Raw genomic sequence first — 22,996 nt, 5'->3', positions numbered from 1 at the left:
GAAATCTGTTAGAAGTTAGATGCCATTTGAAGCTATTCCAACCATGCCAGGGAACAAAGAGTTGAATCCTTCAGCTTCTCAGAACCCGCAAGAGTCACTGCCAAAGAATGTCACTACATTTAGGCACGCACAGACTGTTTGCGCTTGCCCCCTATTTGCCCCCTGCCATGGCCACTTCAGCCTTCTTTAGGACAGTGTTAAAATAAGAAAGGTGTGTCACCTCTGGTGGAAAAAAAATGAACAAGTTACCAGTGAGGTCTACCATAGGTATTATCACACAGTCATTAATTGCTAAATTACTTCAGTTCATAGGCTCAATACACATACCAACAGAACAAGGTATCAGTGTAACTCAAGATTACAAGAACAAAAGATATAGGTTGTTACATTCAATTTACTTTTTTTTAAAGAGCTTAGCAAATCAAAATCGGTGTCTATTCAGTGTTCCAGGGTACATTTTGTACTCCAATACTCGAGTTAAATGTCCAACGCACTCAACACTGCTCAATTTTTAAACCATAGACACAAATGCAAACAATTCAGAGCCACTTCAGGTTTTTCTTAAGCAGCAGCAAGGGAAGAATATGAGAAACACCTTCTTGCTCGCTGGAGCTCTCCAATTCTCTCACATCTGTGTCGCTGGTTTGTCTTTCCACATTATTTGTAAAGTCCATTGCAGCATCAAGCTGTCCCCAAAGCACTGAAAGTGCCAGGAGGGTCCACTGGCCATGCAAGCAAAAATTTTAAAAAACTATGTTGAGCTCTGTTATACAGGGATTTTGTTGTATCTGCATAGCAAACAGACAAAAACACCCAATTCAAGGCCAGTGTTTTATTAGGCGAGACTGAACAGGGAAAACACTGATTCCCCTGCAGACACAATAGTCCAAAGGGAAAGAAATTCCACTGACGCATGCCTGGACACATTCCACCATATCAGAGGTTGTCCAAACAATTGTACAGCTCAAAAATCAAGAAGAAGATGGAGGGCACTGTCAATGCATTATGGGTTTTTTAGTGCACCATCTAGCCAAGACTAAGTCAGGAATGGGATTCATCACAATAACACCAAATAAAACACAAAATATTCAGAACGTGTAACAAGCTTCCTCCTCTAAGTGGCCCTGTGTTGAATGTGAGAATACCTGATAGCGTAACACTGCTGAAGCTAAGAGGCAGGGGGTTCTGGGGTCAGAAGACTGACAAGCTAAAGGGCCATGTGAAGCAAATCTTCAACTCAAACTCTTTCCTTGGCATGCTTTGTGCCAGTCCTGATGTAACCATTAGCTATTTCTTCATCTATCAAATCAGAGTTTCTTGGATATCAGAGTTGATAGATACTTCATCTATCAATAGTAGTGGCGGTCCTTACACTCCAGGATGTTATGGACTGTTACTCTCTTATCAGCCCCTGCCAGCATGGCCAATTGGCCATGCTGGCGGGGGCTGATGGGAATTGTAGTCCATACCATCTGGAGTGCCAAAGGTTTGCCACCATGGATCTATCAAATCAGAGTTTCTTCATCTATCAAAGCAACTCCAGTCATGGTATCCAGAGGATGATTGGAAGGTTCGAGCATCAAGGACCGGGATCAAGAAGCCATTCAAACCCAGTATCGTGCACACATTTGAACATTTGAACACTGCATTCAGTGGCCTTGAATTCTCAACATGTTGAAGCTAAAATAAAAAAAATTCACTCAACAGGAATTAAAGAAAGAAGAAGCACAATATACGCGGCTTCCCTAAGGGGAGACATGGAAGGGAAACAGGTGTTTTTGTTTAGCTAGCTGGTCCATTGCTAACCAAGCTTTAAATTTCACATTCTGAAACATTTTGTTTTGTCTTATCAGGTCAGTAGGACTTAAATGGGTGATTTAAAAAAAGGTGAAGCAGAGCCACAGGAACACTCCCTATACAAAGATGAATTTCAGTAGCAAGGAGAATTTCAGTAGTTTTGCTGTTACACATGGAACACGGTGGAGGGAGATATTTGTTATACATGGGCATTTTAAGATAGGGTTTGAAGGGAGGGGAGATCCAGAAAATTAGGTAATACTCATTCAAAATCAGCAATGCCACCTTCTGGCAACTAAGTGAACAGATTAACAGCACGTTTAGCGCTCATCTCTCTTATTTTCCGGACAGGCTGCAACATGAAACAGAGCTGGAAAAAGAGGAACTTGAAAGTAACATCTGACTTAATTATTTTCAAAACATCTGACCTGGTGCATGTTAGTCCAAGGTGTTTTTTTTCTAGCTTCAGTTGCTCAAGAAAACGTATAAGTGAACAAAACAGATATCTTGGCCCAGGGATTAGGTGGGGGGGGGGGGGCGGGCGGGAGAGAGGGGTGCTAAAACAAGAAACCCTCTCCTTCATCCAACAGGAACGGAAATGGCAGTTAAAAACAAAAAAGCAGTCAAGCATTTATACAAGTTTCCTTTCCAGCCAGTAAGAATTTTCTTTATATTTATAACCCGCTTTTCTCTCTAAAAGAGACCCAAAACAGTTTGCAATATTGCTGTTCTCTCTATAGTTTTCTCCTCACAACCACACACACACACCGATATAGCTTAGGCTGAGAGAGTCTAACTGGCCCAAGGTCACACAGCAATTTTCCACGGCAGGACCAGGATTCAAACTCGGTTGTCCCAGATTTTAATTCAACACCCTGTACTATGCTTGCTCTCAGAAAAGAATGCCTTTCCACAGAACTTCTTGCCTGCAGTATGCACGTCTGCTGCTCTGAATTACACCACGCTGTAAAATAGAAGATTTAATAACAAGAAAACAAGAACTCGCAGAGAGATCTTGCATATTAACATTACCCTCTTCCTCGAAGGATTTCAGCCAACTCGGAGAAATGTTTACATTTGGGGAGGGGAGAAACACATACCCTTCGAACATGAAATTTCATCATGCTGAAAGCAACAATTGAAGTTATTTGGGGGGGGGGGAACACCCCAGGAGATCACATCTCGTAGGCAACCATCTCTCAGGCTCTCTTCTCCTCAGAAACAACTCATTTTGCTGTTAACACACCACCAAGCAGCAGCACCTCTCCCCAAAAGTGCTTCAGGTGATGTTATCCAACTGACAGGAAAGCCAGAGCCCTTGAGGCCTGAACATCTATCTGGCAGGTAAATGAAAGAGTAGGTGGCAAATTAAAAAGCGTAATTATTCAAGCCTCTGCAGAGCATTAACTAGGGCTACGCAGGGTGGAGATCCCTGGGCTTGGCTCTGTGGAAAAAAAAATCCATTTTTCCAAACCAGGATTGGGGTGGGGGACCAGAAGTGGAGATTTCAGCAAGCTTGAGTTCTGCTACAGGGTTGTACGGCTCCAACTGACAAGCCACAGAAACCAACAGTGGCCTCCTTCACACAAACACTGAGAACTATGATGACGGCTTACAATGACATCCATTCCACATGTCCTCTTCTCAACCATGCCTCATGTGTATTTCCCTCATGTGTGTTTCTCTCATCATACACCTGTATATCATAAAGTGGTAGCTTCATGCTTATTAAAATTCAGGTTAACAGTGGGCTGCTTCCTTTAAGCTTCAGGAAAAAAAATACATACTTCTTCCTGAAAGAGAGATCTTCAACCATGCAGTAAGCTCATTTACATGAAGTTAACCATGGCACAGCCAGGGAATCAGTTAAGCGGATTAAGAAAATTTAACTGGCCGATAGCTCTGTGAGAAGTGTGCCAAGTTTTCACAACCCCTGCAATGCTTCTGGAATTAGCTGAATGCCTGTCCTTTGGGTAAATAACTATCTATGAAGTGTAGAGAAAAGGATGTTATGCGGAGTGGGGAGTGGCGTATGAGCAATCTGCACAGAAGTGGGAAGAAGGGTCGCTAGATCCCCCCAAAAAAGTCCAGCTAGACCCTTCCTCGTCAATTCTCTACAGACAACCAGGCTTGCTTTCAACATAAAAAAGAAATTATGCCCTTTCAGAGAACTAGGACAAATTCGGCAGAGAGCTTCCTGGATCCTCAAGCAGGGCTTCTGTTCTTGTTACTGAAAATACTGAACACTGGGGATAGGAAAAAAGTTAACAAACAACAGGTGGTGCCCACTAGAGAGAGTAAAGATCCCCATCCCTGTTCCACATCCTGGTTTGGTTTGTCAGCCCTCTTGTCTCGAACAGCAGCAGGAATATTAGAGAATTGGTCGTCACAACACTGTTCGTGACAAGAAGCCATCCAATGTGTTATTGCAAAAAAAAAAATTATTATGTAAGCAGTTCAGTTACAGATCACAGGATAAGCTTTCCCTACAGCAACACCTGTGTATTATCGTTTCTGGGCAATCTGATTGAAGCCTAACGTTTTGCATTCCTCATTATGGAAGCCACCAACTGTTTTCTAATGCCAAGTTGGGGCGCTCTGCATATTGTTGTTCTTGTAAGTAAACTACTACCTTATAATCACAACTTTGTAAAATGTATTTTTCTACCCTCCTGGGTTACAAGGCTCAGGCTTAGAAAACCAGAAAGCTGACTATAAAAGGCTGTCAATGAATCTTAGGTCCTTTACCGTGCCATCCTAAGCAGAGCTACACATTGTCGAGGCTTTCCTGGCGGAATCCGCCGATTATGTGGTTTCCAGGCTGTATGGCCGTGTTCTGCTTATTCTCTCCTGGCGTTTAAGCCTGCATCTGTGAGAAACATGCTTCAGAGGTCACTCTGAAGATGCCAATACAAGTCAACATCAGAAAATCTTCAACCATAGCAATACAACACCAAAATATCATTTCCGGCGTCGCTGCTTCGACAACCATTAATTTTAACATCTCTATGGGAGAAATTGTTCCCAAGACACTTGCGGAAGTGGAAAAACTACAGCTCAGGAAAGCACTTGCAATTCTCTAACCTTTCTTCACGCTGCAGAACACAGGTACTATCCCCATCTTTTCTGCTTTGCAGCCAAAAGGTTTCAAAGCACGCAGGCTCACGCATCTATAACGCTTTAGAGCGTCGCGGCTTTTCGATGAAGGAGAATCACCACCACGCCAAAGAACTTGTAAGCAGACGGGGAGTTATTAGTCCTTCATATCAATACCAGCCAAAAGATGAGTGCACAAGACTGGGATAAAATTGACAACTTCACCTACAGCAAAATGGAGAAAGACATGGCTTACCACACTAAAAGGCAGAAACTAAAATTCGACAAATGCCAAAGATCCTCTGAAGATGCCAGCCACAGATGCAGAAGCGTCAGGAAAAGGAGAATGCTGTAGAACCACCAGCCATCTGACCAGCGGAAATCCACGCGCAGAGCTACACATTGTTAAGTACACAGAAGTCAATGAGCTTCGAAGGGTAGAATTCCACTTAGGACAGGGGCCATTCAACTGCAACCTTAAATGAGAGAGGAAGGTCCACGGAGTTTGAGACTTCTGACCAAAACATGCTTTGGATTGTACTGCTGGCACCTGGCTCGGTTTCTAAATTCTTTATGATCAACCATTACATTTACACATGGTTTAGGCAGTTTAATTACTATTAGTTGCAACACCTAAATTGACAAAACCATAGTTATGGCTGTAGCTCTTCCTCCAGAGATCACAGCACTTAAAGAGGGGAGTGTTGCACAGGAAAAAAATAATAAAAGCAAGTAAAAAGCTCTAAGTCATGGTGTCATTGAAGCAAAAAACAGGAAACTCTAAAATATGGTTAAGACAAACCACTGTCCAGAATGATGCCTAAACCAACTCTCTCACGCCTTTGCCGAAACTCAGCCCCAGCAGCCATCACATTATTTCCCTTATTAAACACACCAAACTAGTGCAGAGACCAAACAGCGTGTTTTGTGGATGCTGTGGCCTCTTTCTCATCTTTGGATCTACCATACTGGCTTCAGGCGGAATAATGAACCTTGGCCCGTTCTGCACGTTGCTGCCTGTGTGGAAGGGGCTCGAGTGGATCCAGACATTCCAGATGAAATCTTAATTAAAACGCTTTCGAAACTGAGGACAAGAAAATCTTAAAGATACTCTGTAGATATTGACATGAAGATGTCTGAGAATGGAGGGAAAAGAACCATGGGGTATGCACTGGATGCGATAGGTTTATAATAGAGGGTGGCTGGGGCCGGAGGTAGCATGACCAAAACACCTCAGGTTCAGCCTCCACTTGCCTCATGGCCTCCTTTGTGCAGGGGCTGGGAGGCTGACCTGGCTGCAGCTAAGGCTGGCTGGCACGGGGTGGGGCCGCCCGGAGACCCGCAGGAACCATGAGAGACCGGAGGAGGTGCAGGACCACCGAGCTGTTTCAGAGGAGTGAGAACTTCGAAGCTCTCTTCAAAGTGTGGAGGAGGCACAAATTTTCAAAGACATGATGCAGCTGCTTTTAGAGGCTGGTAGAAACTCCTCCTGGAACATATGTGTAGCAGCGTGGGTAGAAGTAGATGCTGCTCGGTGCTTCTTCCATGGCAAAGATCCACAGGGTTGTTTTAATCAGATTCAGTCTCACCCATGGCTAGAGTTTTGGTAAAATGATCTCCCTTGGGCCTTTGTTTTTGCCATTTGGAATGAGTGATTTACTCATCTGGGCCAGGACTCAAGCTGCCAGGCCACAAACTGGAGTTGACCTCTCCCAGCTTATCCACTCACACCTTTTCACACACAGGGTTTACTCATTACTGCCATCAGCCTGCCAATAATAGAACTGAAGTCTCAGAGTCAAATACCAGTCTTCAAAGAAAAAAAAATTAGAGTCCTTCCTCAGTTGGTTACTTTGGGGCAGGCAGGGCCAGGCTGAGGGAAACTGAACCCAGGACTGGCGTATGCCTGCACCTGCATACGGTGCATTGCGCACACACACACCCCAGCAGTGGTGGGATTCAAATAATTTAACAACTGGTTGTTTACAAGCACCATTTTAACAAAGGTTCTGCCGAAGTGGTGCAAACCTGCTGAATCCCACCCTTGCCTGACTATGGCTATGTCACTGGGGGCAGGGGAAAGCACTGTAAATGTTTTGTCACAAATATTACCAGCTAAGCAGGCCCTCTTGGTTTCCCTCCTATATTCTGATAAACATGAGCCAAAGTATGAGGCTTTTTTTGTGGCTGTAAGGACCGATGTACTCCAGTTTCAGAAAAAGAACTGTTTTATCTCTAAGAATATGCACAAACAATGGATAAATGAGAAGAGGTTTACAGTTGAACAGCAAAAGATTATAATGTCTGGACAGAAAGAGAAATCAATTAGGTATAGATGGAATCAACTTTCTCTTGACCTAAAACGATATCAGCGGATATCAGGAACCAAGGAGAATATTTTCAGAGTTTCCACGTTTAATATCAGGCTCCATCTCAAGATTTACCTCTCTGCAAATGGCTCCTCAAGTTTTTCCCGAAATGTTTATTTATTTATTTATTGGCAATGCTGCTCTCCACGGACACTCAAAGCAAATTACATGGTGTAAAACAATATAATAAGATAGTATACAATCTAATAAGCAATGCAATAGAAGTACAAAAATTAGAAACAGTACAAACTAATGTCAGACAGGATATGTGGAAAATAGAATGATTAAAGTAGAAAGCAATGCAATAAAAGTAGGAAAACACATACAATAAACAGATAGCATATGGCATGCATATTGGCATGGGTGCGAAATCCTTTTCTCTTTACAGAAGTGGCTTCCTGAACCAACACATTATACTACTGCCTTTATGAAAAATGTCCTCCTGGACACAGTTTACTGTCACAAACGTAGGAGCTTTCCTTGTCTCCCAGACAAGGGCCATTCTATAAGGTGAAGTACAACAACAAAGAATGTATCTACTACGAGGCCACTCCTTTCATTCATCTATATGTCTGTACCTTCAGAAAGCTTCACACAGATGAGCAAAGCCACCATGGCAGGTCACAGAAGCAGAGGTGGTTCTGTTGACATGAGGATCTAAGGCCATGGAAGGCTTTGTAGGTGATGACCAGTCCCTTGAACTAAACTCAGTAACTGATAGGTCACCAACGGAGTGACTACATGATGCGTGTAATATATATACTTTGCCTAGTTTCCAATAATAATTGGACTGAGCAATTCTGAACCAATTGGTATTTCTGAATTGTCTTTAAGGACAGCCCTATGCAAAGGACATTATAACAGTCTAGCCTGAAGGTAACCATAGCATGGATGAATGTGGCTAGATCAGCTGAACCAAGATAGGGTGCTAGAGTTAAATGAAGCAGGAAAAAGATGCCTTGTTTGCAGCTGCAAAATTTTGATTTTCCAGCAATGAAGTTGGACCCAGTATAACCCTCTAGCTCTTAATCAAATGGTCAATAGCTGGACCTATCAAAACTACGGCTTACGATGTCCTTCAGGACTTGCACCTTTGTAGCCACATCACCTCCATCTCATCAGAATTTAGCTTCAACTTGTTTACCTATAGTTATTTAATCACAGCAGTTAGGCACCAGTGCGGAACCTCTACAGCAAACATTCTTGATCCTGTGGGCACCTTTAAAATTCTGATACTGCATGGTAGGAACAGCCATAAAATGACTGCTGTTGAAGATAGAGCCAACCACACAACGGCTGCCATAGCTTACTTTCAATCACTCAGTGAAGACCCTGGTGCTGTGACAGCAGCTGCTGTAAAAACAATTTTTAACCAGGCAGTCAATGAAGCGCAATGGTCAGTCAAGAGGCCGGTGGCCCACAACCTCTTATGGTCCTGTCCGCTTTGTAAAGAGACTTAGGTGCCAGGAAGGGTACAAGTAGACGTCATCTAAGGGCTTTACATTGAGATTGAATAGCATAGGGACATGAGCTTTGAGAAACTCCACAAAATAGGTTCTACATCATTTACAACTTGACCCAAAGCACATCCCTTAATCCCTACTTCTATCCCCAAATGTCTTAACGTGATGGCATGGGCCTCCATATCAAAGTCTGCCAATAGTTCCAGTAGAAGCAAAGAGCAGGCATGGCCTTTGTCTATATGCAGATGGAGATCAACAACTCAAGCCACCAGTGTATCTCTGTCCCATAGCCTAGCTGTTCCATAGTCCAGCCAGGAAGACCTGGCTGGACTCTCTTAATCACCTTGCCCAGACCACTCTCTTAATCACCTTGCCCAGAAAGGGCAAGAGGTGGATGATAACTGGCTACATAATTCTTCTTCAGCAAAAGTCTTTATGTACTGGATGGAACGGCCGGGGAAAGCCTTTGAAACCCAGGAGTCTCTACCTGTCAGTGATTCATTTAAAGAGCCAGCCTCACGGGCGAGTTTCATTGTCCAGTCCGAAGACAGTGCTGGCCCTGACAGATCCTGAGATTCTGTCAGCTGGGTCAACATGACCTGAACCGTATTACAGCATTATTCGGTGCTTGTTTGAAGTTTTTTCAGCAAGAACTGCTGCAAAGTGATACATCTAATCATTTGTTCTGAAATGAAATGCTCAAGATTTAGGTGTCAGAAAGTGTTGACAAACTGAGCTGTTTCCATAGTAGCCAATGCAATGACAGAAGAGAAATAAAATTTCATTACCACTATCACTCTATCACTGTATCCCTTAGATCTTCCAATGAGAACTGTTGTAGATACACTGGAGTTTTTCTACCAACACCACTATATGATGTCTCATAGCTCTTGAAGTCACTGAAGTGATAATCAAAGGAACCAGGTTCTGCGGCAGGGTGACAGAGGTCAACAAGGGGCAACCCTGTTTACAGTTTACAGAAGCTTCATGTTCCAAGCTTCCACTGCATCCTCAACAGAGCATTCACTTGAAATCCTAGAATCCCTCAGAGCATTCTGGAATCCAGTTGGATCCATGAATCTCCATAGGCAGATCATTTAAAGTGGCCCCTCTTTCCAGGGAATCAGCGGCGCTTGCCTTGAGTGAACAGTCCGAATACATGATATAGCATGAACTTTCAGTCCCCAACCAGACCTTCCCCTTCTGTGCCAAAGATTAAGTCTCAGATGTGACCTTTTCATGTATAGGAGCCGTTTCGACTCGACAGCGGCCCACTGCAATCACAGAGACTACAAAATCCTAACCCAGCCCAGGCATGAAAGTTGATGGGTCCCAGAACAGTGAATCTATGCTGCTAGAACACGGCCATACAGCCCGGAAACCACACAGCACCCAGAGCTACACATTGTTAAGTACACAGAAGTCAATGAGCTTCGAAGGGTAGAATTCCAATTTAGACAGGGGGGCCATTCAACTGCAACCTTAAATGCTATGCAGCCGTCCACGAGGAGCTCCGGTGACTTCTGACCAAAATATCACGCTTTACTGGATTGGTACCGTTGGCACCTGCCTCGGCTTCTAAATTCTTTATGATCAACCATTACATTTACACATGGTTTGTGGGCAGTTTAATTACTATTAGTTGCAACACCTAAATTGACAAAACCATAGTTATGGCTGTAGCTCTTCCTCCAGAGATCACAGCACTTAAAGAGGGGAGTGTTGCACAGGAAAAAAATAATAAAAGCAAGTAAAAAGCTCTAAGTCATGGTGTCATTGAAGCAAAAAACAGGAAACTCTAAAATATGGTTAAGACAAACCACTGTCCAGAATGATGCCTAAACCAACTCTCTCACGCCTTTGCCGAAACTCAGCCCCAGCAGCCATCACATTATTTCCCTTATTAAACACACCAAACTAGTGCAGAGACCAAACAGCGTGTTTTGTGGATGCTGTGGCCTCTTTCTCATCTTTTGATTCTGCCACTATACTGGTTTCTCAGGCGGAATAATGAACCTTGGCCCGTTCTGCACGTTGCTGCCTGTGTGGAAGGGGCTCGAGTGGATCCAGACATTCCAGATGAAATCTTAATTAAAACGCTTTCGAAACTGAGGACAAGAAAATCTTAAAGATACTCTGTAGATATTGACATGAAGATGTCTGAGAATGGAGGGAAAAGAACCATGATGCCTTTTCTCACACTAGTCAATCAGTTTATATTGTGAGGTGTGAAGTTGGTCTGTGAGTGCGCCTGCGCACGCACTCCCTGCGCTCTCCGGCCTCCACCCCCCTCCATGTGATGCCTGCCCCCACCTGCTATTTCCATTGCAGGGGCTGGAGAGGCTGAAGCCTGTATTCTTCCAAGGCCGAAATGGCCCGGGGTGGGAACCACACTTCCCAGGAGACCCTGGGGCTCGCAAGGTCTCCTGGAAAGTGCAGTTCCCACCAGGCTGTTTTCAGCCTAAAGGGAACAGGTCGCTTCTCCAGCCTGCGCTGTTTTACAAAAGTAAGTGTGGGGGGGGGGGCGCGGGAGGAGGCACAAATTTTCAAAGAGCATGCCCAGTGCAGCTGCTTTTAGAGGCCCCCTGGTAGAAACTCCTCCTGGAATATATGTGTGCGCGTGGGTAGAAGTAGATGCTGCTCGGTGCTTCTTCCATGGCAAAGATCCACAGGGTTGTTTTAATCAGATTCAGTCTCACCCATGGCTAGAGTTTTGGTAAAATGATCTCCCTTGGGCCTTTGTTTTTGCCATTTGGAATGAGTGATTTACTCATCTGGGCCAGGACTCAAGCTGCCAGGCCACAAACTGGAGTTGACCTCTCCCAGCTTATCCACTCACACCTTTTCACACACAGGGTTTACTCATTACTGCCATCAGCCTGCCAATAATAGAACTGAAGTCTCAGAGTCAAATACCAGTCTTCAAAAGAAAAAGAAATCAGAATCCCTTCCTCAATTTAGTTACTTTGGGGGCAGGCAGGGCCAGAGCGAGGGGAAACTGAACCCCAGGGCAAGCGTATACCCTGCACCCCCAACACGCCACGGTGCATTGCGCACACACACACCCCAGCAGTGGTGGGATTCAAATAATTTAACAACTGGTTGTTTACAAGCACCATTTTAACAAAGGTTCTGCCGAAGTGGTGCAAACCTGCTGAATCCCACCACTGCCCCTGACCCCTTGGCGCTATGTCACTGGGGGCAGGGGAAAGCACTGTAAATGTTTTGTCACAAATATTACCAGCTAAGCAGGCCCTCTTGGTTTCCCTCCTATATTCTGATAAACATGAGCCAAAGTATGAGGCTTTTTTTGTGGCTGTAAGGACCGATGTACTCCAGTTTCAGAAAAAGAACTGTTTTATCTCTAAGAATATGCACAAACAATGGATAAATGAGAAGAGGTTTACAGTTGAACAGCAAAAGATTATAATGTCTGGACAGAAAGAGAAATCAATTAGGTATAGATGGAATCAACTTTCTCTTGACCTAAAACGATATCCGAGATATCAGAGACAAGGAGAAATATTTTCAGAGTTTCACGTTTAATATCCAGGCTCACGCATCTCAGATTTACCTCTCTACCAAATGGCTCCTCAAGTTTTCCCCGAAATGTTTTATTTATTTATTTATTAACTGTCTGCCTTTCTCACGGACACTCAAAGCAAATTACATGGTGTAAAACAATATAATAAGATAGTATACAATCTAATAAGCAATGCAATAGAAGTACAAAAATTAGAAACAGTACAAACTAATGTCAGACAGGATATGTGGAAAATAGAATGATTAAAGTAGAAAGCAATGCAATAAAAGTAGGAAAACACATACAATAAACAGATAGCATATGGCATACGCAATGGCATAGATTGCAATCCTTTTCTCTTTACAGAAGTGGCTTCCTGAACCAACACATTATACTACTGCCTTTATGAAAAATGTCCTCCTGGACACAGTTTGCACAATGCCAGAAGCATGGGAGCTTTCCTTGTCTCCCCAGACAAGACATTCTATAAGGTGAGGGCCACAACAACAAAAGAATGTCTACACTACAGGCAACTACTCCTTTCATTCATCTATATGTCTGTACCTTCAGAAAGCTTCACACAGATGAGCAAAGCCACCATGGCAGGTCACAGAAGCAGAGGTGGTTCTGTTGACATGAGGATCTAAGGCCATGGAAGGCTTTGTAGGTGATGTTCAGTCCAGCAGACTAAACTCAGTAGCTTCTGATGGGATCACCATGAATTGACTACCATGATGCGTGTAATATATATACTTTGCCTAGTTTCCAATAATAATTGGACTGAGCAATTCTGAACCAATTGGTATTTCTGAATTGTCTTTAAGGACAGCCCTATGCAAAGGACATTATAACAGTCTAGCCTGAAGGTAACCATAGCATGGATGAATGTGGCTAGATCAGCTGAACCAAGATAGGGTGCTAGAGTTAAATGAAGCAGGAAAAAGATGCCTTGTTTGCAGCTGCAAAATTTTGATTTTCCAGCAATGAAGTTGGACCCAGTATAACCCTCTAGCTCTTAATCAAATCGTCCAATATCCGCTGCTGGACCCTATCAAACACGGCAAGCACGATGTCCTTCAGGACTTGCACCTTTGTAGCCACATCACCTCCATCTCATCAGAATTTAGCTTCAACTTGTTTACCTATAGTTATTTAATCACAGCAGTTAGGCACCAGTGCGGAACCTCTACAGCAAACATTCTTGATCCTGTGGGCACCTTTAAAATTCTGATACTGCATGGTAGGAACAGCCATAAAATGACTGCTGTTGAAGATAGAGCCAACCACACAACGGCTGCCATAGCTTACTTTCAATCACTCAGTGAAGACCCTGGTGCTGTGACAGCAGCTGCTACCAAAGCAATTTTTAATAAAACTCTGCAGTCAATCAAACTTCCAATGGTCAGTCAGAAGACTTGGTGGCCCACAACCTCTTATGGTCCTGTCCGCTTTGTAAAGAGACTTAGGTGCCAGGAAGGGTACAAGTAGACGTCATCTAAGGGCTTTACATTGAGATTGAATAGCATAGGGACATGAGCTTTGAGAAACTCCACAAAATAGGTTCTACATCATTTACAACTTGACCCAAAGCACATCCCTTAATCCCTACTTCTATCCCCAAATGTCTTAACGTGATGGCATGGGCCTCCATATCAAAGTCTGCCAATAGTTCCAGTAGAAGCAAAGAGCAGGCATGGCCTTTGTCTATATGCAGATGGAGATCAACAACTCAAGCCACCAGTGTATCTCTGTCCCATAGCCTAGCTGTTCCATAGTCCAGCCAGGAAGACCTGGCTGGACTCTCTTAATCACCTTGCCCAGACCACTCTCTTAATCACCTTGCCCAGAAAGGGCAAGAGGTGGATGATAACTGGCTACATAATTCTTCTTCAGCAAAAGTCTTTAATGTACTGGATGGAACAGCCAGGGAAAGCCTTTGAGAAGCCCAGGGAATATGCCTGTGTCAGTGATTCATTTAAGGAAATAACAGCCTCACCAGACATGAATTCAGCAATCAAGATCCAGAGAACAAGTGCTGGCCTTTACAGATCCTGAGATTCTGTCAGCTGGGTCAAAATGACCCTGAACCATGTTACAACTTGCACCGTATCAGAATGTATTTGAGAGATTTTTTTTCAGCAAAGAACTTCTGCAAAAGTGTCACATCTAATCATTTGTTCCTGAGAAATGAAATGCTCAAGATTTAGGTGTCAGAAAGTGTTGACAAACTGAGCTGGTTCCAAAGTAGCCAATGCAATGACAGAAGAGAAATAAAATTTCATTACCACTATCACTCTATCACTGCTGTCCCATAGATCTTCCAATGAGAACTGTTGTAGACACACTGAGTTTTCTACCAACACCACTATATGATGTCTCATAGCCCTCTTCAAGTCACTAGTGATAATCCAAGGAACCAGGTTCTGCCTTGAGGGTGACAGAGGTCAACAAGGGGCAACCCTGTTTACAGTTTACAGAAGCTTCATGTTCCAAGCTTCCACTGCATCCTCAACAGAGCATTCACTTGAAATCCTAGAATCCCTCAGAGCATTCTGGAATCCAGTTGGATCCATGAATCTCCATAGGCAGATCATTTAAAGTGGCCCCTCTTTCCAGGGAATCAGCGGCACTTGCCTTGAGTAGACAACGGTCAGGCCATGATATAGCATGAACTTTCAGTCCCCAACCAGACCTTCCCCTTCTGTGCCAAAGATTAAGTCTCAGATGTGACCTTTTCATGTATAGGAGCCGTTTCGACTCGACAGCGGCCCACTGCAATCACAGAGACTACAAAATCCTAACCCAGCCCAGGCATGAAAGTTGATGGGTCCCAGAACAGTGAATCTATGTGCCTCTAGCACCAAGCTGGATTTACAATGCAAACAAAAAGGTGACAAGCTAACCAAGTATTTGCTGCCAGAAGGCTTTGAATAGGCAAATATTCAGTCTTCACACAGCATGAACTTTAACTTCTTGCTTCCCCAAATGCACCTTTTTAAGGACATTTAAAAAAAAACAAATATGCCTCTTATATGTAAAAGTCTCAACTACTGACCTTATCAAAGTTAATGAGAGTTGCAGGCCACATCCTTGGCTGGAACGGAAATGGCACCTGCAGCTATGAAACAGTGCCACAAGCCTGACAGTTGGGACCTACCATGCAAACAGTGCGTGAACTACGTTTTCACAGAGCAGCACATGCAGGTGAGCAATATATTCAAATCAGAAGGAACCCTTCAGATAGTGAAAGCCGCATTTTTAGGTCAAGGCAGTTTTTACACTGGACAAGGAAAAAATGGCTGGAGATACAGATGATGCCTGTCAGGACTGCAAAGGCATTTTCACAGTGAATTCTGTAGCTAGAAGCAGGTTTCTAATAAGAGGACCTGAAGTCACCATTCAAAACTGCAAGTGCCCAAAGGAGCTGACCAATGAGCCAGGGGAAAGCAAAGCAAAACGTGCATCTGCAAAGGCTACAATTGAAACATACAGGGCTATTTGGAAGATTTTAAACCTTTTATATGAACAGCAGATGGGTATGTCTGAAGGGACACTGCCTTGGGAGTGACTGACACATAAAAACTGCAATTTTCAAAGACAAGATCAAAATGCAATAGAACTGGGGGAGGGGAGGTGGCATAATTTCCAGTGATTCTGCCAAAATTACTGATTTTAAATGCTTTGCTAACACTTGGCAGCAAAAACAGACTCCAGTGATGGGAACATAACTTTTCGCCCTTCCCCCCCAATTCAAATTATGAACACAGGCCTCATTTCTCACTTCAAATCCTTTATTTTTTCAGCTTCCAGTTTCACATCCTGTTTTCAGACCAAACTGGCATTGTATATAACACCTCTGATCTGGCAAGAACATCACAACAGGCTACAGGCTGAAAACGCCAACAAGTCAGTCCATTTATGTTTACAGTGCACAGCCTGATCCCAAAGACTTGTGCACCTCTGTATCAAGCTTTTCCAGTAACCAGAGGATGCCCAGCAAACTGGAGTTAATCCAGAGTCATTTACAGCATACTGAAAAGGTGTACTTTAGGAAATCCCATTGCTACTGGATGCTGCAGCCTAGAAATCAATGCCCAGCTGCCTCAGACTGGCTCAAATCAAGTCCCTGTTGACAACTGTATGGAGGTTTAGTTAGACCACACCCCGCCAATCTCACACTGGATTGGCAAATGAAGGTGCTAGAACTAGTTACGGTTGCAAAAATATTGGGTTATAGAGAACTGGAAAACAATCTTAATTTTAGAAATCAATGGAAACAATGGTCTGTATATTTAGATGAGAAGTATAATATTAAAACAATTTGAAAGTTTATAAGATGCTTTCTGGCCTATTCAGTATTCAGCACTCTCGGAAGTTGAATTACTGCTTGATTGCAATATTGGTTGATGTATTGGACACCTGTTTGATGTGTTGCCTTTTTTTGGATACAATGTGCATATTATTTATAAAAGCAAAATTTTAAAAAATTATGTTTGCAGTGCAGACTTGTGCACCTCTGCAGTGCAAAGACTTGTGCACCAAAGACTTGTGCACCTCTGAATTGAGCTTTTCCAGTAACCAGAGGATGCCCAGCAAACTGGAGTTTATCCAAAGTAATTTGCAACATACTGAAAAGGTATAGGAAATCCTATTGCTACTGGATGCTGCAGCCCAGAAATCAATGCCCAGCTGCCTCAGACTTGCCCAAATCAAGTCCCTGTTGACAACTATATGGAGGCCTAGTTAGACCACACCCCGCTGATCTCATAACTTTTGGGAGTAAGGTCAAGTGCCCTAATAAGCGTCTCAGACCATACCCTGCACACTTTTAAACAAGGATGTTATTAAAGCTCTTGGAATATATTATGCCCAAAAGGAAGATTGGAAGCAGCAAGCATTGGCAATCAGACAGCAGCATTAACTTTTTAATGTCAATGGTTCTGCAGCAAAAAAGCCCCCCCCCCCAAGCACACACATACCTGTCATGAAGTACAGCTGCCACCTCCCTTCTGAGCACAGAATGATCCATGCCGTCAATGTTAGTAACTCCCCTGTTGACCAAAGGACATAAGACTTTAATGTTCTGATTCTCGGGAAGGAAGCGTGGTACCCGAATGTACCATGCCATCCTAACGTACCATCTGAGTGAGGCTCATGGGGGCGGCTGGGCGGGGAGATTATCGATGAAATCACACTGCCAACTACACAGGAACTACACCATCAATTGTTTAGCTGGGAAAATGAAGCGTTTGTTTCTGGACAAGGAAGTGCTGGACAATGGGTTTTTTTCTTCAGCAAAGCACAGCAGGGTCAACCCCAGCACAGTGCTGCCAGACCGCTCCTTTTTTCTTTCTTTCTTTTTTTGTCAAGTGTGCATTTTAAATAGCCTTCCACTCTCTAATATTTTAAATAGCCTTCCACTCTCTGGATGCAAAGATCAGCAAACAAAGCGAACACTCCCTTTGCCTCAAAAGGGCCCGGCGTGCTAAGATCATTCCCAGAACAAAAATCACACCCTTTAAACAAAGGACTTGGTAGAATAAGGATGTCTGGTAGGCAAAGAGTCAATACTCGGAATCAGAGAACATCATTCTTCACAAGAGAGACGGCTCTCTGGCCTGCACTTTCGTCTCCTAAAATGCGCCTGATAAAGCAGCTTAAAGCTTTGATCAGGTTTCCTTTCGACTGCCAAAGCAGACCTGTAACAGCCCTGGAGATATCACTGGCTTCTTTATTAAAGACAGCTTTGTGTACTGGGCTCATCTACCCTCCTGCTAAAATGGTGTACGTGTTCCTTACTATTCCCTCCATGCCACAAGTAGCGAAGACCCTGTTCCCCGAAGAGCACTGAAGAGTAGCTCTGGGACCCGCACTTAAAAAGCTAGGTTCTGTCCTATGGGCTTTGACTGGTGAGCAAGCTTGTGCTTATTTGAAGCCATGTTTCCTGTTTCTGTGAGCAAACATCCCTCTTGCAAATGGGAGCTAAAGCTCAAAACTGAAGAAAGAGACCGTGCTTGTTTCTATACTTTCATCCCCTCCAACTCAGGAAAGAAGCTGACAAAAGAAGCCGGTCATAAAAGCGATCACCAGTTAAAGGGTCTTCAGAAAATACTGTAAAGACACTCTTCCAGCTAGCAATGTTCAGATTCCAACAAGAGGCGTATCAAAGAATGTAGATCTTAGCAAATAGAAAGCTTTTGTTTCTCCTTCTTCAATCACAGGGAACTCACCCAGGATTTAACGTGCTGCTTTGATTCATATATGCAAAGGAGAACACATTAATCTCCGTATTCAGGAGGGGAGAGTGGCACCAAACGCCTAAATTATATGCAACGCAATAGATTAAACTGCTGCAAGCCCAGGAGGTGGGAAAGGAGCACACATAGAATGGAAAACTATAACAGGAGTGTGGACAACTCTGCTACCTATCCCTCTACAAAATCATACTCATTTCTTACATCTGATGCTGTCTTGGTTCTATCTGTAGGTACTGGCAAGATGTGAACACACACACTTCAAAATAAGTTCTCTCACTATAACCCCAAGCCTGCCACACCTGCCCTACAAGGTTAAAGATGTGTAAAGGTCAGAAGTTGACCATGAACCTGCCCACCTAGAAGCCATATCAAACAAACTTATGGCCCCATTCGGGGGGGGGGGGGGCAATGCACCACTGTGCGGCTGCCAAAGCCCTCCCTAGCAGTGGGACACAGCACCAGGTACAGCGCCAGCATCCCTGTGCTTCCCCCATCATAGAATGGGCGGGTCCAGGGAGGAGCCAACACAGACTGGACTTAGGACTTATGCCACCAAAGAGGTGGCATAAGTCCATTAAGCCCAATAAGGGCTTCTTGGCTGTGGGGAGTCTTTTTTGCCTTTCAAGTCTCCCCACGCCAACACGCGAGTGGAGGACTGTCACAGTCATGCCTGGCCCGTTGGATGGGGTTGCCTGGCTTAAAAGACAGCTCTGACAAGAGAGAAAGATTGTAAATGAAGTACAAAGATTATTTACGATGGAACTGATGCTTCCCAAACATGTGTGCAACAGGTGGCAACATCAGGAAAACACATCATGGTCTATGCCCTGTTGTTGGTCCTTTCCAGGACCCCTATTCACCCCTGTGTGAGACAAGGATGCTGAACTAGATAAACCACTGGTCTGATAGAGCAGGCCCCTTATGTTCTTATGCCAATTTTGCTTTATAGCGTTTTTACATATTTTCCTATTTTGCACAAAGTGATTTTTTTTGTTTTTACATGCATAAACAAATGCATTTGCTACACAGCGGATTATGCTACTAATAAAGACATAGATTTTTTGCAAAAATGCTTCTATTCAACTTACACAAAACACTTGACCAAAAGCCTGATGTGTGTAATTTTCTGACAAATTTTATAATACCCTTTCTTTCTTTTAGGAGAAAACATTCTGAATTATGCAGAGCAGTGCTTGCCCAAGTATGGTTTTAGAACATCCCCCCCAAAAAAAATTACCGAGCAAAAACATAACTAAGATCTGCTGCAAGTTTTCATATTCCCTCATTAAAAGCAGAGAGATGTATCATTAACAAGGCCAGAACATAGAAGAGGAATATCAGAACTCTCCTGGCAGGTCTCTCTCTTTCAACTCTGCCAAGTCCTTGAAAAAAAAATGTGTTGCATGCTCTAACCAAAAATCTACATTTCACATCAGCACTAGAAGTTGCACGTGTAAATGACCTTTATTGCTTCAAGGAAAAACAAATACTTAGAAGCTTTTAACAAGTATGAAGAAGGGAAAGAGGAAACTTTTCTCCCTCTGCTTCAAACCCCCTAAGCTCAAAATTGCTCTTGACAAACCCAGCTGCTACACGGCAATTTGCATTCGGTCTGGCACGACACACTCCTCATGCCCAGAGCTAAAATGGGATTATTTCATTGTCTAAGCACACAGGCATCTGAACCCTACAGAATAGGCGCTTTTAAGTTGGTCTCAGCCACAGACCTTATCATGTGCACTAGCTGCACGATGGAAAATGCAAATCAAGCATTTGATCTGCTTCCATAAGCACTGTATGGCGGAGAGGCTAGAAAAACTGACCCAGCTGATAACACATGAAAAGCAGCAGAGCAAGGAGTTTCAACGGCTCAGACAATTACAGAGCAATTCCCAGGCAGAGTTACACCCTTCTAAGTCCACTGAGTTCAACAGATTTAGATGGGTATAACTGTTTTGGACTGTACTATTACTAAAGTGTAAGAGCCATTGAATATATCATGACTTACTAATAAACACACATATGCTTCTTCTTTAAGACCAATGTGATACAGAAAAGGAAAACAGTGCAGTGCTGAATAAGGGGTTGAAGCATCTTTCCCATTAAGAAAGGCTCTGGCAGTTTTCAGTTTAGAAAAGAGATGACTAATGGTGGGGGATCATGGTACAAAAATCATGTGTGGGTAGATAGAGAGCTTTTTCTCCATCGCCAATACTAGAACTCAAGGGCACCCTCTTAAATTAACAGCCAATGGGTACATAACAGATAAAATGAAATTCTTCTTTATTGCCAGTGGAAGTAGAGGTGGACACAAGCGTAGATAGGTTTAAGAGGGAATTAAATTCATAGCAGATAGGTCCACCAACGGTTATTAGCCATGGTGACTAAAGCAATCCACTGTATACTGGTGCTAGGAAGCAGCATCAAGAAAGGTCTTGACCTCTATGACTAGTTTGCCCTCCAAGACTCCTTAAAGCTAATGCGTGCAAACACAGCTGGCCGCTGTGTAAAGCAGAATGCTGGACTACTCAGATCACAGGTATAATCCAGCAGGGTTCTGCCCATTTTTCTGCTGAATATTATCCATTTCTAAAAAGTGGTTTCATAAAATTAACAATGACTAGATGCCTTTGCCAATAACACCGTAAATACACATAAGAAGTCATTCATTTAAGCTATGAATTCACCTGATTTGCTGTGCAAGTCAAATCAGAAGTCGAAAGCTCTTATTTATGTGCCTCTTCTTGCACGGGGGAACAGGATATTAAATTCTTCAAAAATAGGTTAGGGGACAACCGTGCCCATGACAATATCATGCATAATTCTTCAGATGTGTGAAATTACTATGCAAGTCTATGAAGAGTTACTCTTGTGCAAACCCACTCAAGTCAGTAGGCTTGATTGGAATATCTCTGCACAGGACTGTGTTGTTAGTATATCAATGCTCTTCAGTGTATTTGTTGTAGTTTTTACTTTGAATCAGAACAATGCGAGGGAAACAAAGGCTAATATTGTCTGCAAATTTTTACAAATGTTTTCCAGTAAAAATAATTTATTTGCTTTGATCCCTAATTAAGTATTTCTGTCCAACTATTTGCTGCTACTGATACATGAGGTTACTTTAAATTTTTTGTTTACGACATACCAGTAAAAACAAACACACTAAAACAGATCACACTCTGAAGACCCACATAACGAAGTCAGCCATGGGCTCCCCCCAACCATTAAGTATTTCTGAAGGTTCTGCTTTTGCTGAGCAAGCTGCCCTATTTACTCCTTAAAGCTAATGCGTGCAAACACAGAGGGCCTGGGCTGGTACCCTCCACCAGTTTCTGCCAATGACCTGAATGTATCAGAAGTGGAGCAGTCCTCTTAAGTAAGTCTAAAGCATTTTAGCCTTACTAACATTCTGCTCAATCTAACATTCTAGTCAAACTCAATCTTGGAACGGATTGTGTCAGCCACCAATCAGATCCACTGCTTTCCTTTGCCAAATCAAAGCTTATAACGCTGTTAGCCTTTGAACTATCAATCAGGTAACCAGGAGCAACAATAAGTAGTTCCGCTTCATTTCTATTCCTACTCAGTCACTATTGTGTTACACACAAATCACTAGTTACTCACAAAGTGTCTCTCCACATCATCTCCGACACACTGATATGCCTCCGTTGCCTTTTACGCACCTGCAAATTAAAACAAAACACAAAGACTGAGACAAACTCTCAGGAAAGGGAAGGCGGAATTCGATCAGAGTTTGGCAAGACACAGCTAGCTCTACGTTAAATAACTTGCTATGGTATGTCTCTAATGAAAATGGTGCCCAGAGCAAGCTCGCAAATGTAACCCTGCCAGCTGCCCTGGGCACCACCCACCAGCTGCTCCCCAGTCAAACTTCCCCCACTACCAACCCCCCCCCCCCGCATTTTGGGGGTATGGTACCTTTGAAATTCGCCTTCGGGGAGTCGTGGCAGCCTGGTGCTTCCCCACCCCCTCTGGCCGGCAGGAGAGGTGGTGATCAAGCAACAAGTGAGGCGAGTTTGGGCAGCAGGCTGCACTGCTCTGCCAGTGTTGGACTTCCACAAGGCTGCTTCTTCGCCAGGTTTGCCTGCTCTTTTTCCCTTTCCCCAGGGCAGAGCAGAAAGAAGAAGCAGGGGAATAGGAAGAGGAGCAGGCAAGCTGGGCTAAGAAGTGGCTGCCCAGAACTCCAACACCAACAGAGCAACGCAGCCCACCGCCCAAACTCTCCTCACTCACTTGTTGCTTGATCACTGCCTCTCCTGTGGGCCGGAGGGAATGGGGAAGCTGTCAGCTGCTGCAGCTCCCCAAAGGTGAATTTTAAAGGTACCATATCCCCAAAAGGTTTTTTGATGGCAGGAGCGGGGGGAGGGGGACACCAGCCCATTAGAACCCCCCATGACACCTTAACATGGCATCTGGCTTGATCAGACCCCTCTGACACCTCCCCGCCCCCAGATCCACTATTCCTTGCTA

General features: G+C 43.7%; 1 protein-coding gene across 4 annotated transcripts in view; it reads right to left on the bottom strand.

The window, feature by feature from the left end:
• The window catches only part of KLHL13 (kelch like family member 13), an 84,234-nt gene that overhangs the window by 42,229 nt on the left and 19,009 nt on the right, over positions 1–22,996 (bottom strand). The window contains exons 2-3 of one of the 4 annotated variants that reach the window (XM_048514477.1): positions 22,130–22,188; positions 17,228–17,299 (exon numbers count right to left, since the gene is read on the bottom strand). The exons of 1 other annotated variant lie outside the window; for it this stretch is intronic. In XM_048514477.1, the coding sequence (XP_048370434.1) occupies positions 17,228–17,299; positions 22,130–22,149 (92 nt within the window). In that variant the 5' untranslated portion in view covers positions 22,150–22,188. The remainder of the gene's footprint in view (positions 1–17,227; positions 17,300–22,129; positions 22,189–22,996) is intronic. 2 more of the 4 variants (XM_048514480.1, XM_048514479.1) reach the window with 2 other exon arrangements.

This window comes from Sphaerodactylus townsendi, linkage group LG13 (genome assembly GCF_021028975.2).
Source record: "Sphaerodactylus townsendi isolate TG3544 linkage group LG13, MPM_Stown_v2.3, whole genome shotgun sequence".
Taxonomy (NCBI): domain Eukaryota; kingdom Metazoa; phylum Chordata; class Lepidosauria; order Squamata; family Sphaerodactylidae; genus Sphaerodactylus; species Sphaerodactylus townsendi.
The sequence above is the reverse complement of the archived record's forward strand: the minus strand, read 5'-3'. Positions and strand labels throughout refer to the sequence as shown.